The sequence below is a fragment of the Oryza sativa genome, chromosome 5 (genome assembly GCF_034140825.1).
Source record: "Oryza sativa Japonica Group chromosome 5, ASM3414082v1".
Classification (NCBI taxonomy): Eukaryota; Viridiplantae; Streptophyta; class Magnoliopsida; order Poales; family Poaceae; genus Oryza; species Oryza sativa.
Genome location: NC_089039.1, coordinates 10893126 through 10910284, shown reverse-complemented (window position 1 = coordinate 10910284; position 17159 = coordinate 10893126). Strand labels below are relative to the sequence as shown.

Genomic DNA, 17159 nt, shown 5'->3' with positions numbered 1-17159 from the left:
CAGCGAGGGGGAACACGGTCCACGGAGTACCCCGTGTACTCGGGATACGAGAATCCAAGGAAGCGGGCGAGGTCACGAAGCTGAGCGACGTGGTGACCCTCACCAAAACCGTGGGAACTGAAGCTGGCGTTCACTGCCATCTACAATTTTGAAAGAGGGAGAGAAGACCAGTAACCATTTTAGCAACAAACTATTGAAAATAAGGAAACCAAAAGAAGCCTTAGCTTTTCGCAAGTAGTTTTGAACTTAGTATCCTTAGGGTCGTCCTAAACGTCGGGTTTCGCCCTAGGGCCAAGCCTGTGCTCTGATACCATCTCTTGTCACGCCCCGAACTAGTCCCAACCGGAACTAGCCCGTGACGCTCCAAATTAACCTGTTAATCGATACCAGTCCCAGGAAACAGTGCTGGTATCACAGGAAGACAGAATATCACAACAACAGAGGTCTCTTTATTATAGAGTAGGAGTACAGTCATGTTGGGCTGCGGACAGACCCCGAGCTCACAACTGCATTATAAAAGGGAAGCGGAAGCCAAGACTTGGACCAAACATCACAGGCGCGACTTGGGAACTAGGCCGAAACCCTTAAAACTCATCGTAGCCGGCTTGCTCCTGGAAGAACTCCTTGTCAGCGGGATCCGCTTCATCTTCTTCAGCAACTGGGGGAGGGGGATTATTTATATAGAGCAAGGGTGAGTACAGGAGTACTCAGCAAGCCATGGGAAATAAGTGTTTAATGCAGGCTTCAAAGAAAGGCTGTTGTTTTTGCGATTGATTTTATTTAAACTCTTTTCTGAAACAATAAGGGAGTGCTTCTCAAACGACACGGATGAAACAGTGCGTCTCGTCCGGTCGGAGTATGTGCAATGTATCAGTCTTTTGAATCGATCAAGGTTGGCACCCGGCCAACAGCTTTCAAACTGCCACCCGGGCCTGGCTGATCCCATCAGCCGCAGATTTTCCAAACATCAAACCCATTCCACAACAGCAAATTTCACAAGGCAGTAGTCAAACAAAAACTACGCTAGGAATCACCTCACATCCGCCCATGACCGTGGGCACGGCTGTTTGAACAGTTTTAATAACCTCTGCAGAGGGGGTACACTTTACCCACACGACATTACTAACCCGGATCATCCAGCCCATGCAGAACGGCCACGACTAGAGACCTTAAGGCTTTCATGATAAGGCATTTCGAAAGCCGACACAGGTTCACCATATGCCAACGAGAGGGGTCCCAGACCAACACCAGATTAGGTCCCAGACCATACTGTGCCAGGAAGCCCAGGGGTCCTCCCCGACACTACCCCGGCGAATCCAGATGTCTCTTAGCATCATGGCTCCCCCGATAAGCTAGTTACTCAGCCAGGGGTGTCTCATTCCACCCATGTGGTCGTACTTGTCTTATGTTCGGATGAAATTCCAAGGAAACGGTCCTTAAGTGCAAGAGCGGGAAACCGTACACCCGGTACGTTCCCCGGTCCGCAGTTTTGGAAATTCATTTAGTTCGCAAGCACCGACCTAGGTGTCGGGTTTTCCAAGTCTTTTGTAAAACCCAAGTTTTACCCGAGATGTTTCTCAGATTTTAAGTTTGAAGGCGACCGTCGATACCCGTGCAGAGTGCACGATTACCGAGGCGCAACTAGGTGGGTACAAGGGAATATGGTATAACAATTACAATGGAAGGGTCAAATGCAACAAATTAGGTAGGTCCGCCAATCTGCCTTGCAGACGGGACAAGCAGATTAAGTGCGATCCTATCAATGCATAATATTTTTCAAGCAACATAATTAAGTTCAAATATAGGCTCAAGATGTTCAAAGGTGGCTTGCCTCGCTCGAGATCTTGAGCTTGATCCTCGAAATCCTCGCACTGCGGGTCTTCTGGCTCCGAAACAACATGCGAAATGGGACAACTCAGCAAACGGTGAAAATAAAGCCCTATTATTGACCTCTAAGCGTGCCATTAGATAGATCTCGAGATTTGAGGAATTTTGGAAGTTGAACGGAGTCAAACGGACTTACGGTTGGGAAGATATTGAATTTCTAAGATTATTGGATTTTTGGTCTAAAGGAAAAGGATTTATTTAAATCCTTTTTGAAAAAGAAAAGAAAAGAAAAGAAGGAGGGAGGGAAATTAGACTTCCCTCGGGCGGCTAGGGCGCGGCCCGAGAGAATGGGGCGGCTCGGCCGAGCTTAATGGGCCGGCCGGCCCAAGAAGTCGGCCCAAGGCGCGCGCGTGGGCGGGGAGGGGAGAGAGAGAGCCGGTGGGCCGGGTCCATCCCGCGTGGTCCCGGGTGGGACCCACTTGTCGGCGACTCGGCTCACCGTGAGCGAGGTGCACGCGGGGCGTGCTAGGGTTTGGGGAGGGAGGCGCGGCGCATGCGCGCGGTTCGCGGAGGACGCGGTGCGGCGGGCCCACGCGCAGCCTCACGGCTCGCGGTGGACCGCGCGCGCGAGGGGGCGGAGGGAAGCGGCGGACCGGGGTCTACTTGACCCGGTTGCGGCCGAGGTGGCGCCGACGTGGCGCCTACGTGGCTGCCACGCGGGTCGGCTGGAGGTAGACGACGACACCTGCCGGAACGGACGGCGGACGACAGCGGCGAGCGGCGGAGCGAACCATGGCGATACAGGCGAAGGCGAGCACATCGGGATGTTGCACAGGACGAGGGGAGACGAGCCAACGGCTCGGATTCGCCGGGGGATGCTCGACGGCGGCGGATTGCGGCGGCGGCAACCGGCGGAGAGAAAAGGGGGAAACGGCGATGAGGTCACGAGGGGCCGATTCCCGGCGGTGAGAGCATCTACGCGGCTACGGGAATCCACCCCTTGCGCCGGATTAGGAGGAATCGCATCGAGGGAGGCCGGCGACGAGAGGCGCTTCCGAGCTCGGGCGGCGACGGCGACGAGCACACGGCGAGCGACGGCAGCAGTCGGGGCGGCGCCAGCTAGCTGTGGGGAGGCTACTCGTGCTACTACCCGAGTCTAAGGGTGATGGATTGAGGAGGGAGAACGGGGAGATGCACTACCGAGATGAGGCGGGGCACTGTGACGAGAGGCCGACGGCACGGGAGTGATCTCTCCGGCCTCGGGCCGGGGAAGAGGAAGAAGGCGAGCGCCCGGAGTCCCCTTCCGCGTCCACGAACGCACCGGCTCTCCCGGTGCTTGGCGATGAATGGCGGAGGCGAGACAGAGGGGCGGCAATGGCGCGGTGGCGGCGAGCGAAACGGGAGGAGGAATCGATGGGAGGACGCCTTGGTTTATAGGACGACGATGTCGGTTTGGAAACCGACCTTGGGCGGTCAAGGCACGAGCTGGCGCTCGGCGCTCACGGCCAAAACGGCGACAGAGGCGGATGACGCCGGCGGGGAGGGGAAAAGGAAAAAGGAAGGGAGGAAGGGGGCTTGCCAATTGCCACTTTGGGAAAAGGAGGAGGGGATGGGAGCGATGCGGCAGAGGGGGGAGGAGCTCTGCCTCCGTTCCTTGAAGGCTAGCGCGGGGAGAGGCGGGGCCGAGTCGATGACGATGGCGATGACGGCGGGGCGGTTTGGAGCGGAGCGACGACACGGGCGGCAGGCGCGGGCAGGCGCTGATGGCGGCGGCAACCAGGCGGTCGGCCACCACGGCGCGCGCGCGCGGGAAGCAACGGGCGGCGCGGCGAGAAGCGGCAGCGAGGGCGGAGGGCGTTCGGCTCAGCGCGGCTCACGCGCATGCGTGAGCAGCGCACGGGCAGAGCGGGGGAGAGGGAGAGAGAGAGAGAGAGATAGAGGGGGAGATATAGAGGGAGATGGGTCGAGTGGGATTTGGCCCATCGAACCCGAGGGAGGCGAAATAGACTTTTGCGGAGGGATTTGATTTGGGAAGGATTTGGATTCGGGATTGAACTCGACGATAGATCGGGGATTTGAGATCTGAGATGGCACGGACACTAGACAACAAGCAAAGAAACGGATTTCGCAAATAGGGTTTTTAAGAGATAGTTTTCCCGCTAGGCGCCACGACGGAACGGGCGCTACAAAACGGTTCGGAAACGGATGGAAACTATCTTTATCGTTTTCGTTTTTATATTCTTTTTGGAATCGGAAACCCCGGATACGAAAACGGAATCGAATATTATCGAAACCGAAAACGGAGCGAAAACGAACCGGCGCGAATACGGTAACGAAAATTTATCGGAATAAAAAACCCCTCAAACTAATCTAATTGAATAAATTATCTATATTTAAAATAGTAATGTTGTTGATAAATTCCAATGTAGGACAAAAAAAATATTCTTATGTAATTTTAGATTTGCATAACAAATATTTTTTTAAAAAATAACAGCCAAACACCATGGTGTTCACTATTTAGTGCTTAAAAAAGAATCCAGGGTATTTCAGTCACAAAATTTCTGTTAATTCTGAGAAAATTTCCAGAAATTTCGAGAAAATTTCCATAAAGTTTCCGACCGATTCCGAGTTCCGACGGAAACTGCCCTTATCATTTCCGATTCCGTTTCCAAGAAAATATTTCCAGATTCGTTTCCGTTTCTAAAAAATTCCGACCGATAGATTTCGCTTTCGAAAATAGATCCGGAATCCGGAAAGTTTCCGTACCGTTTTCACCCCTATTTATGAGTACACTGCCAAGTCCAAAACAATTACTCCATCCGTCCCATAATATAAGGGATTTTGAGTTTTTGCTTACAATGTTTGACCACTCGTCTTATTCAAAAAATTTGTGCAAATATAAAAAACGAAAAGTTGTGCTTAAAGTATTTTAGATAATAAAGTAAGTCAAAAAAAATAAATAATAACTCCTAAATTTTTTGAATAAGATGAGTGGTCAAATAGTGCAAGCAAAAACACAAAATCTCTTATATTATGGGACGGAGGGAGTATCAACTTTCCTCTTTGAGAAGAGCAAAGGTGATCTATATATTCTTTTACCAGTGTAAATCATGATCCTCCATTCAACTAAACCGATTTTTGAACATAGTCGTGTCCAGTCATCTCATCCCTTGTTTTTGTCCTTGCTTTTGGATGGTGCAGATGGTGTTGTGCCCTCCTTATCTCCTGTAAACAGCTAGTAAGATATATAGGAAAATCCTAATGAACAAATTAGAAAAAATAAGCTAGAGAGGAGATAAGTGGCATACCTACTCTTTTCAAATCTGTTTGATGAAATGAAGACATGGATAAACTATACACTTTTTAGGCCTCCATGGTTGGAGATATTTCACACCCATTGATGTTTGTGACCAATCTAAAATGGTTCCGTGGTGTATATTACATACCAATATACCATTTTCGGTGTTCTTTTCTCCTGAAGATTAATTTTTTTTACACAAAACGAGGTGGTATTAACGTATGATTGATTGGGTTTTAATTATTACAAACTTAAAAAATAGATTAATATGATATTTTAGAGCAACTTTCATATAGAAAGTTTTCGCATGAGATGCACCGTTTAGCAGTTTGAGAAGAGTGCCATGAAAATCTTAATCTTAATCCAACTCTTGTTGAAGAAAAGAACGGGACCTCATTCTCTTCAGAAGCGTAGACTTCCACATGCTGGATGTGCTCTTCCAAGTTCTGTGGAAATACTTCACCATAGTCTTGCAATGTAATGCTCTGGAGCCCTGTCAGTTCCTCTAAGAGTCTAGAACGTTCACTTTGGGGCATTGGATCATAACAAGCCTGCGTAATTTATGGAGGTTAGCAAAGTATTTCGAGGTTTGGGTTGGCATATTCATGCGACTCGTTCAGAAATTCCAAGTTCCTGATAGGCATGAAGTACAGAAATATTTGGTTTCCTATGTCTTCTAGCATTATAGATCTCCCTTCATCTTGCACAAATCCTTCGGCGATCCACATCTCAATGATATCCACGCGTCTAATTACCTAACCCTTTGGGGGAAAAAAAGGAGCAGTGCATGAAGCATTGTTCCAGATCTGTATGACCATGCAGTGCTCTTCGAAATTTCCTTCCAATCTCTTGGTCTCCTGTTTTTTTGTGCACAGTAGTCCACCAACACTCTTGATTGCAAGCGGCAAACAATCAAACAGTTACACTGTAGTTGCAGCATCTGGCTTCCAATTCATTCCTCAGGCAAAATAGTGGTCTCTAGGCTACAAATCATCCTAGTATTCACTCTTGGAGGACAATAAAGACTCAAATAACCCAAGCATGAATGTAAAACGAGGATCTTATTATGTGAAAACAGTTAATACATCGAACAAAGTTATTTTGACTTCTTCTGTTCAGGTGCTCTTGACCCTATAATACTACAGATGGGTTGTTCTGGTGACTGAAGTAACTTCAGAGCTGGATGGACTTTTAGATCACGCATCAACAGTTTTTGGCCCACGTCCAACTCGCTTAAATCCACCTCAATGTAGGGTGGCACTATGTCAGCAGGGCAGAGATACTTCACAGTTCGTTTTATGGTATTGAAGTAGGCTCCTGCAATTCCAGAGATATTTAATCACATTAGCCCGGAAAACTATTGAAACGAAGTATTATCATCAAACAGCAGGCGAACACATAACAAACAGCTTGAGTAAAATGCAGGATCCTAGCTTAAGAAAAAATTGGCAATCCTATATTACTACTATATAATTGTCGCGCACTAACCGTATTTACGGCTAACAAAGAAGCACCCACATTTTGCCACATTATCAAGATTGTCTGAACCGTTAGATGAACATGGCTATCCACAAATCAGCCATTTGATCAACTTGCCAATCCGGTATCAGGCCCAAAATCACATTTCCTCTCCCCTTGTCAGCCTATCGCTACTCCCCTACATGGCTACTCACATGCTACCAGCACAGGTAGACATCAACTATACTAGCAATGGCACGTGGTGGACAACGCCCACAGACGACTCAGATCAATGCTCCTTTCCCGTTTGCTTCATTTCCACACCTCCCTCGCGATATCCCTTGGTTGGCGCCATTCTCCTAGGTGCTATTCACCCTTCTCCAACACCTGCCTCCACACCTTCCCTGCCTGGATTTGTAACGGTCTTGCCTTAACTACAATGAATATGAGTAAACACCAATTAAAATTTGTAACCCCCACTCCCATTGTTCATTGCTCAATCTAGATTGCCTGTGCATGGCTTTTAGTCCAATGTTCTTTCCTTTTGCTAAGAACCATGCAGCAGAGCAAGGTACCAAGGCACTACCTCAGTTCCACATTGTAAGACGTTTTAGCCTCTCCATCGCTCTTCTAGATTCACTAACATCCATATGAATTTGGACACATGTATAAAGCACATACATGGATCCATGCATGAATCTATTCAAAACCCAAAACATCTTATAATGTGAAATAGAGGGAAGTAGCAGATAGAGATACCCCATATATACATGGTCTCCGATCCAAAGATTCTCTCTTTTCTTAACCTACTAAAGAGTCAATCGCATATATTTTGTTCTAGGCTTTTTCTTATTTCATTTACTGCATGGCAGATTGCTAAATTGGTAGCAGCTATGGTTCTAGGATGCTTGCTTTTACAGAGATTGAAGACAAATTCACAACGGTATACCACTCAAATCGGTGGTAACTTTACTACCTTAGATTTAGCACAGTGAATGGATGATTTTTAGTATGCTTCAATGCTTAATACAGAGGGAATAGAAAATAGAGGTATGCATTTTTCTCTTGCGTTTTCAGGTACCACAACTGTTGCTTCAGGGCATCAGGAACAAGCTCACCAGTCGTGTGCACATTGTGCATAGCTATAAATGTAATATTCCTCCACTTTTTTAAAAAAAGTTTTAGCTGTTTTTTCAGTTCATGAATCGATTTCGTTATACACATAATACCGAACTAGCCTATTCTACTTTAATACATAAGCATCCTAGAGACCGAAAAAACTCTGCTGTATGAACCTCCTAATTAGTTGTTTCCTATACTTGCATAATAACTGAGCATCAGATCCTAAAAATCACAGGCAGCTTCTTTTTCTTAATTACCATTTCTAGACGATGGCACAATTTTTAAGTTGTTTATCATGTTGAATTACGTTTAAGTTGTTCATGTTGATTAAGTCTCGAGTATTTGTTTTGTGAAGTCCGCATTTTGCTCAAATCGCTCCTTTTGCTCTGTGCAATTTTTCCATAGCAATATTTGGGGTGTCATCTAATGCAGGTAATGATTGAACACTGTACATGCCACTATGGGAATGCAAAGTTCAGTATTACAGTGAATTAGTGATCTGTGAGAGAAATGAACATACATGGAACACATAACAAACCATTGAAGAACACTGAATCGGTAGGTGCCGCTCAAGAGAACTGAGGAATTTTCTGGTTAACACTTGATTTAAATTTTAAACAAGATAGATGCATAATCACCAAGCATGCTACATACCTTTCCTAAGACCAGGTGACGCATCGTCCCCAATGAACATCAAAGGAACATCAATTTTGAGCAGTGCCGACGAAGGGGCTCTCATGAATGTCACATTCAGAGGCTCATCAGTGCCTGCATGTAAGTGTACCTGAAAACATAGATACAGACTAATCACCCAAAAATGAGAGAGAGAGAGAGAGAGAGAATATAGATTTCTACATGTCCTGAACTGCACTATTCATGAAAAAAAAACTGCTTCTGCATTGAGATATTATTAGAATTTAGAACCATAGGTACAAGGGCACTCTTGTTGGCATTAGACAAGCTGGATAGATATTATTTGGGGGTCCAGCACTCCTTACAATGTTTTATCATGAAAATTGAGTTTTTTTTTCTTTTGGTCCTTGGAAGTTATCGACAGGTAGAGGTGTATCCTCTTATGTTTTATCTAAATACCTCCTTAACACTAGAATATACTTCTATCTCTATATACATCCCAATTGGCAGCATTTACTTGCGAGAGTTATGCCATATTTTTTTTAAGGAAAAAGACATGCCAATAAAACATGATTGATATTGTGTAAATATTTAAGCCTAAACATTATACACTTTCTGCATACTAGGTTGGGCTATATAAATTGAACCAGGCCAAAGGATACAAGTGGATATTGACCAACTTTCGAGGAAATGCAGAGGTAAAATATTGTTGAACAGAGTAAACAATTACAAACCAAGTAGGAGTAGCTTATTATACTACAGAGTAATGTCAATTTCTCAAATGAATACACCGTTATATTGTCACCAACCCAATCTTATATCCGGCAACAACTTGCTTCATAAACAAAACTCAACATATTCACCTAGAAATGGAGCAACGATGATCCTAAATAAACTTATTGACTCAAATCACAAACATCTAAACTATGTAAACCTGAAAGATTTACGGCTTCATCATGATGCACAGTATAACCATTACTCAAGAAAGCAAATTTTACAAACTACATTGTCGTGAAATCTCTATTCCTATCAGAAAAAAAAAAGGAATCATTTGCCAGCGCCAACATAACAGTGAACCCACCTTACGCGGCAGGACGCGGACGCTCTCGATGAGCACCCCCTGCCCGGCGTGCTCGGACCAGACCTGGAGGCGGAAGAGGCGGGAGAGGAAGAAGGACCGGCCGAGGTGGTCGACGAGCTTGCGGATCTGCTTCGACTGGACGGAGACGAGGCGCTTGTTGCCCCCCTCCTGGCCGTTCTCCTGCTCGAACACGATGGCCGGCACCCGCCCGGCCTTCCGCTCCTTGGCCGCCACGTGGCGTCCCGGGGAGGCCCGCGGCACGGCGAGGATCAGCTCGTCGTGCTTCGCGTCCGGCCGCGGGTGGCCCGGGAGGTAGCCGAACGGCGGCGACAGGAGGTCCGGGTGGTGATCCGCGGGGGACACCTCCGCCGCGGCGGCGGTGGAGAGGTGGGGGCGGAGGAGCGGGAGGGTGAGGGCCCGGAGGGGTCGCCGGAGTAGCATGGCCATGGCGGCCGTCTGCCTGCGTCGGCGGCCGTCGCGGTTGTAAGGTTTTTTTTTTTTTTTTTTCACTCGCGGCCTCGCGGTCGCGGGTATAGGGTTTTGCCGTTTTGGGAGGTGGGGTGGGCCGTGGGCTACTGGGCTGTGAGGGTTTGGGTGTGATGGGCTGATGGCTGCAAGTGTTTGGGCCTGAAAACTTCATGGGTCGGAAGTGAGAAGGAAAAAGTATGCCGAAGGTCCTTCAACTTGTCATTGAGATACAAAATCGTCCCACAACCACAAAACCAGATATATGATATCTCTAAGGTAGCGTTTGGTTGGAGGGATATCCCGGGATGGGATGGGATCATCCCATTTTTAGGTGTGTTTGGTTGAGAGGCTAGAAGGGATGGGATGGCTCTAAAAGGGAATATTCCTTCAATATTCGGGACCGATTCATCCGGGAAAAAGAGGCGGACCGCGCCATCCCACTTCCGCCTCGCGCCTCACTTGTCTCGGCGCGGTAACTCTCGCGCCCCACCACATATTTTCACCGCTTCTCATTTTTCCCTTCGCTCTTTTCTCTCCTCCTCGCGAGTCGCGAGTCCGTTTCTAGGGTTAGGGTTAGTGGCGGCGGCGGAAGCGCACGAGGCGGCGGCGCGAGCAGGGGTGCGGCGGCGGCGGCGCGCGCCAAGCGACGCGGCGGCGCGCGAGCGGGGCGCGGCGGCGGCTCGCGCAGGGCGACGCGGCGGCGCGCGAGCGGGGCGCGGCGGCAGCTCGCGCAGGGCGACGCGGCGGCGCGCGAGCAGGGCGCGGCGCCGGCGCGAGCAGGGCGACGCGGCGGCGCGAGCAAGTGACGCGGCGGCGCGATAAGGGCGAGGAGCTGCGGGAGTAGGGGCAAGCCAGCGGCGCGCGAGCCTCCATTGCCAGTTGCTGCTCATCCTCATCTTCTCCATCCCCATCCACAAACTGCAGAGCTCAGTTTCCATTGTACAAGGTAAAAATACCCTAAACACTGAATGGGGATTTCTTTTATATAGATCTGTGCATGTCTGTTTTTTTTAAGAATGTTGTAGTATAATTATTTCAACAATGTGTTAATTTTTTTGGTAAATTTCTTGACAGTAGATGATGGTCATGTGTTATTTTTGTTGTTGTATTGTAGATGGATAAGAGGACCAAGCTTTTAGTTTGTATTGCTGCTACAAATTTATTGTTATCAATGATGGCCATGATTATTCGGTCTAGGAAAAGAACGAGAGGTTCAAGGAGAGAAGGTATTAGATATGGCCCAATGGCTGAAAGGGATAGGATAAGAATTGAGTACCTAGAAACGAAAATTTGGTTCAATGATACAACTTGTATTGACATGCTTAGACTTAGAAAAGGAAGTTTTTTTCGTTTTTGTAAGCTATTTAGGGATCGTGGTTTACTTGAAGATACCATCCACATGTGTATTGAGGAACAAGTGGCTATGTTTCTGCATACGGTGGGACATAACCTTAGAAATAGGTTAGTCCGCACTAATTATAGTAGGTCTGGAGAAACAGTAAGTCGTTATTTCAACAAAGTCCTTCATGCAATTGGTGAGCTACGAGATGAACTTATCAGACCCCCCTCATTGGACACTCCAACTAAAATAGCAGGAAATCCTAGATGGGATCCTTACTTTAAGGTGTGAGATTCATTCCTATCTCATTTTATATTTATGTGAACATTGATGTATTGTCCCTAATTTTTAATGTTGTTGAACACAAAATAGGATTGTATTGGAGCTATTGATGGCACACATATTAGAGCCTCTGTTCGTAAGAATGTGGAGTCCTCTTTTCGTGGTAGGAAGTCCCATGCCACTCAAAATGTAATGGCGGCCGTAGATTTTGATCTTCGGTTTACTTATGTCCTGGCTGGTTGGGAGGGGACAGCACATGATGCTGTAGTTTTAAGAGATGCTTTGGAACGTGAAAATGGCCTTCATGTCCCACAAGGTAATAGATTACTATAGTTTATCAAATTCTCCATGACAAATGTTGATATTTAGGAATGTGACCAACTTATCGATCATATGATAGGAAAATTCTATCTAGTTGATGCTGGATATGGAGCCAAACAAGGATTCTTGCCTCCTTTTCGTGCTGTCCGGTACCACTTGAAAGAGTGGGGGAATAATCCGGTTCAAAATGAGAAGGAGTTGTTCAACCTTAGACACTCATCCCTCCGTATAACGGTTGAACGTGCATTTGGGTCACTAAAGAGGAGGTTCAAAGTTCTAGATGATGCCACTCCATTCTTCCCATTTCGAACTCAAGTAGATATTGTTGTAGCTTGTGTATTATTCATAACTGGGTCATAAATGACGGAATTGATGAGCTTGTAGCTCCGTCTGATTGGTCAAGTGAGGACATTGATGAATCGTCAACTTGGCAAGCGAATGACCATGCATTGATGGTTCAGTTCAGGCAGGGTTTAGCTGATCAGATGTGGGCTGACCGTAATAACCATCATGGAGTGTAATATGTAGCTATGCAACTTGTATTTCTACCTTATTTGCTACATTTCATTTGTATTATGAACTTCTTTATTTATTTATTTCGTGTGGACAGCTTGTTGTAGTCCATTTGCCAAATCTCAGTTGTATGGATAAATGTATTGTTGTATGCTGAATTTCTGGTTTGATGAATTGATGAATGTTGAATTTCTTGGTTAATATGTTGCTGGATGCTAATATTCTAGGTTGATATGTTGGTGAAAGGTAATTTTTTGGGTTGATATATTGCTGAATGCTCATATTCCCGGTTGATATGTTGTGAATGCTAATTTTTTGGGTTGATATGTTGCTGAATGGTCATTTTCTGGGTTGATATGTTGGTGAATGGTAATTTTTTGGGTTGATATGTTGCTGAATGGTCATTTTTTTATTAGATATATTGCTGAATAGTTATTTTCTGAGTTCATATATTGTTGCATGCATAATTTATTGATATATATATTACTGAATGGACATTTTTGTTTCATTTTATGATAGGTAGGAAATGGATAACAACAGTGGCAAGGGAGGAAGCACCCATGCTTCATGGACCTCAGCTATGTCCTCTTTCATGCTTTCTCACCTAGCTAATGTTGTTGCTGGTGGCACAAGGACCTCATCTGGTTTCAAGGCAGTCCATCTCAATGCATGTGCTAGGGCGGTCAATGAAAGGTTCAATAGTACTCTCACGGGTGAGCAAATTAAGAACCATTTGAAGACATGGCAAAGAAAGTTCTCGAAGATAAATAGGCTTAGGAAAGTGAGTGCTGCTGGTTGGGATGAGAAAAACTTCATTATTACTCTTGATGATGAGCACTATAATGGTTATACTGAGGTATATGTCTTATTTTCTGGGTTCTTTGCTTTATTTTTATAACTTTTTATTGCATTTGCTTATACATTAACTTTTGTTTCATGAAGGATCACAAGGCTGATGCGGATTATTTTAACAAACCTCTTGCACACTATGGTGAGATGCTTACAATATTTGGTAGCACCATGGCTACAGGAAAGTATGCAAAGGACTCAAGTTCAGTCCTAGGAACAGAGGATGTCCAAGATGACAATGATGAAGAAAATGATGGTCCTGCCACTACTGATGATCGTGCGGAGGCATCATCTGCAAGTAAGCCAAAGAAAGCAAAAACACAAGAGAATGAAGATGACGGGCTGATTGGTGCATTCACTAGTGTTGGTGACAAGCTTGCCTCTGCTATACTAAAGGTCGCCGAGCCGGACAATAAGCTTCCAGAAGGTTTATTTGACACATTGAAAACCCTTCCTGGTTTTGAGGAGGTCCATAGATTATTTTACTATGCTCATTTGGTTGCCAACCCTCATATTGCTAGAGCATTCGATGGACTTTCATTTGAAAACAAGATGCATTGGTTTGCTATGTTCATTAGTGAAAAGTTCCCTGGATCAACATAGGCTTCTTGGATGAGTTGGATAGTTCTTTTGGTGTTATGTGTTGTTGGTTGGCTTATTTACCTATTATATGTAAGACTTTAAACTGCCAATATGTTTGAGGCAGAGAACTTACTAGACTTAAAATTGCTATCATGTGCAAGAATTAAAATGTGCTATTATGTGTAAGACCTTCGGTTGCTAATATGTGTAAGACTAAAATTTGCTATTATTATGTGTGGCTTGTATTATATGTGCCCTGTGAAGCCTACTATTGCAGCAATTAGTATCGGCATACATGAAGTTTTATTAAATCTTTTTAATAACCTATGGAGCTATATTGTTTGCGAACAGATTCACAATGGTCATTTTCAAATAGTGTGGTGTTCATGAGTAAGTATTATTTTGCACTGTGTGGTATTCATGACTAGTTGAGGGTAACCTCACCAACTAATATCAATAGGTAACCCTATCAAGCATCCCACCTTCATCCCTCCATCCAAACAATGTATAGGATCATTCCATCCCATTATATACCTCAAACCAAACAAAAAACAGTGCTCGTTCCATCCCTGTAACCAAACAAAAAACAGGATCATCCCATTCCAAAAAACAGGGATGGACCTAACCCATCCCACCCTGTCCCCAAACCAAACACTACCTAAACTTACAAAACCATTTACTTTAGATCCTTCAGTGGTTTTGAGCCGGTTTTATCTGATGTGGCGGCTGAGTCAGCGTAGGACCCACGTAGACCTCACTTTCATTCTCTCTCTCCTCTCTCTCTCTCCTTCCTCTTGCTCTCTGCTCTTGCATGCACGGGCATGGGATGCTGGCGCTAGGGCTGGCGGCCACGGTGGCGCGCGTGGCCGTCGACGGCGGCTCCCAGGGGTCTTAGCTTCACCCAGGTGGCGGTGCGCGGGCTCAGGGCTGCCGAGGTGGCGGGGAGGCTTGGGTGCGGCGGTGACGGCTTCGGGTCCCACAGCACGCCGGCGAGCCCATGACCATGCCGACGGTACAGAACGCGGTGGCGAAGAAGCCTATGACCAGCTGCATCTCTATCACCAGCGCATACATGACGGCGCGGCCGTCGGTGGCGGCGTGCTTGTAGGCGAGCTCGACGAGCGGCAGGAAGAGCCCGTCCAGTACTTCCCGGTGAGACTGTGTTCGCAGGAGGCAGTTTCCAACCCAAACACTGCGCATGGAAAACGGAGCGATCCATTAGCACATAATTAATTAAATATTTACTAATTTTTTTTAAAATGGATTAATTTGATTTTTTAAGCAACTTTTGTATATAAATTTTTTTAAAAAAACACACCGTTTAACAGTTTGAAAAGCGTGCGCGCGAAAAACGAAAGAGAAGGGTTGGGAAAGGGGGCATCCGAGCATATGACAGCATGCTGTGCATGTGTTGTGCAGAAAGCAAAAGGAGCCAATCAAATAGATGAGCTAAATAGTGTAATAGAGCCTTGATTTCTGTTTCTTGGGCTATTTTGGATTACAGAGATTTTTTTGAAATGTTTTGATGATAAAAACAAGCACGATTAATATTCTACACTCTGTTCTGCCTTAATATTCTACTAGAAAGAAGCGTACTTTCTTACATCCTGTTCTTGCCTGTATTTATCTCTTCATTTGTTTCTCTATCTTATTTCATGAATTCATTTACTTGTCTATCTTCTCTCCTAACAATTTTGGATTGGATGATTGATGCTTCAGACAGCCAATGTGTGGTCTTGTCGAGTGACTCTATGTGATGCTTGTTGGTGCTTACCCCTTTGAGGACCCTGATGACCCCAAGAATTTCAGAAAGAACTTTTCGGCTAAGCATTCTCAGATCACAACTTCTAGACGAAGTCGTCAGCGCCGGTGAAGACGCCGAGCCCCACGCCCGCCAGCAGCACGCATCGCGGCGTGAGGAACAGCGGCGCGTCACGGTAACGCGCGCGGCGGCTGAGGTAGGACGCCGATACGGGCACCAGCAGCAACGGTGACGACGCCACGCTAAGGTAGGACGCCGACACGGGCACCAGCAGCAGCACACGCTTTGGATACAACGACGGTGACGTCGTCATCGGGAGCAGCGGCGTAGGTGGAGGCGGAGGCTGAGGCTGACGCTGCGGCTGGTGCTCGTCGCCGCTCCTTCTCCGCACCGGCCTTGCGCTTGTGCGTCGTCGTCGTCGTAACCTCTCTTTTCCCTTCTTCTCTCCCTTCCTACTCTCTCTCTCTCAGTCTTCTCGCAGGCCGGCCAGCAGGGCAGGGCGAGGCGGGGCGCGTCGAGGCCGGCCGGCCGCACCCGACGACACACACGCCCGAGGCCGAGCGGAGAAGGGGCGGCGGCAGGCACTAGCCTGCGTCAGCCTCCGCACCCACATTCGCCACCGTACCCGCGCGGGTCAATGCTTACTCGGCTGCCACGTCGGATAAAATTGGGATAAAAATCGTCTGAGGATACAAAGTAATTCAGTTTTATAAATTGAGAATGACATATATTCGGTTTTGCGGTTTGAGGATGGGTTTGTAACTCGATGACAAGTTGAGGGCCCATCGGTGTACTTTTTCCTTACCCGTTATGGTGGTTCACGTAGAGGCCCATATGTGGTGCTAAGCCCCAATTTTAGTTTGGAAGAAGTCCAATTGGACTCCCTCAAGTCTTGGCCGTGTGTTCGGCAGTGCAGGATGGGAACCCATCCTCTTACACGTAAAACGGAATGGCCTCTTAACATGTGATTAATTAATTATTAACTATTTTTTTAAAAAAATGGATCAATATGACTTTTAAAACAACTTTCGCATAGAATTTTTTTTTTGAAAAAACTCACCGTTTAGTAGTTTGAAAAGCGTGCACGCGGAAAACGAGAGAGGTGGGTTGGAAAGATGGAGTGCCGAACTCAGCCTTAATCTGCTTCTATTTACTCGGTCTATAGTTGAGGGAGCTAAAATTAACCTTTTTGTCCTTTTAAGTGGCCTAAGGGTGTGTTTGAGGAGGAGGAGATTGGGGAGATACGCAAAACGAGGTGAGCCATTAGCGCATGATTAATTGAGTATTAACTATTTTAAATTTCAAAAATGGATTAATATGATTTTTTAAATCAACTTTCTTATAGAAAATTTTTGTAAAAAACGCACCGTTTAGTAGTTTGGGAAGCATGCGCGCGGAAAACGAGGTGCTTTCTCACCCTATCTAAAACAAACGAACGCAGCCTAAGCCCTCTAACTAACAATACCATAGTACTGAGGTTATACTTGAGGTCATAAGACAGTGCTCGGTTTTAACTGGCATGATAAGTTTATTGTGATCAACCCAGTAAATGTGAAACCCATATAGACCCCAGATGTTAGCAACTTAGGGGTGTTTGGATTCAGGGACTAAACTTTAGTCCCTT

The 17159-nt window shown here is 46.2% G+C and overlaps 1 protein-coding gene and 1 pseudogene across 1 annotated transcript; one reads left to right on the top strand and one right to left on the bottom strand.

The window, feature by feature from the left end:
- Positions 1–6053: 6053 nt before the first annotated feature.
- Positions 6054–9931, bottom strand: LOC4338257 (uncharacterized). The gene is made up of 3 exons (XM_015782885.3): positions 9420–9931; positions 8360–8489; positions 6054–6442 (listed from the first exon to the last, which is right to left on the bottom strand). The coding sequence occupies exons 1-3, from the start codon at positions 9864–9866 to the stop codon at positions 6222–6224; spliced, it is 798 nt and encodes a 265-aa protein (XP_015638371.1). The 5' UTR covers positions 9867–9931; the 3' UTR covers positions 6054–6221.
- Positions 9932–10613: 682 nt separating this feature from the next.
- LOC4338256 (protein ALP1-like) lies at positions 10614–12844 on the top strand (annotated as a pseudogene).
- Positions 12845–17159: the final 4315 nt, after the last annotated feature.

Coding starts and splice junctions, on each gene's coding strand:
- LOC4338257 (XM_015782885.3), bottom strand. CDS start 9,866: ATGGCCATGCTACTCCGGCGACCCCTCCGGGCCCTCACCCTCCCGCTC. Junction 8,490..9,419: donor TCCGCGTCCTGCCGCGTAAG/GTGGGTTCACTG, acceptor CTATGTTTTCAG/GTACACTTACATGCAGGCAC. Junction 6,443..8,359: donor GTCACCTGGTCTTAGGAAAG/GTATGTAGCATG, acceptor CTGGAATTGCAG/GAGCCTACTTCAATACCATA.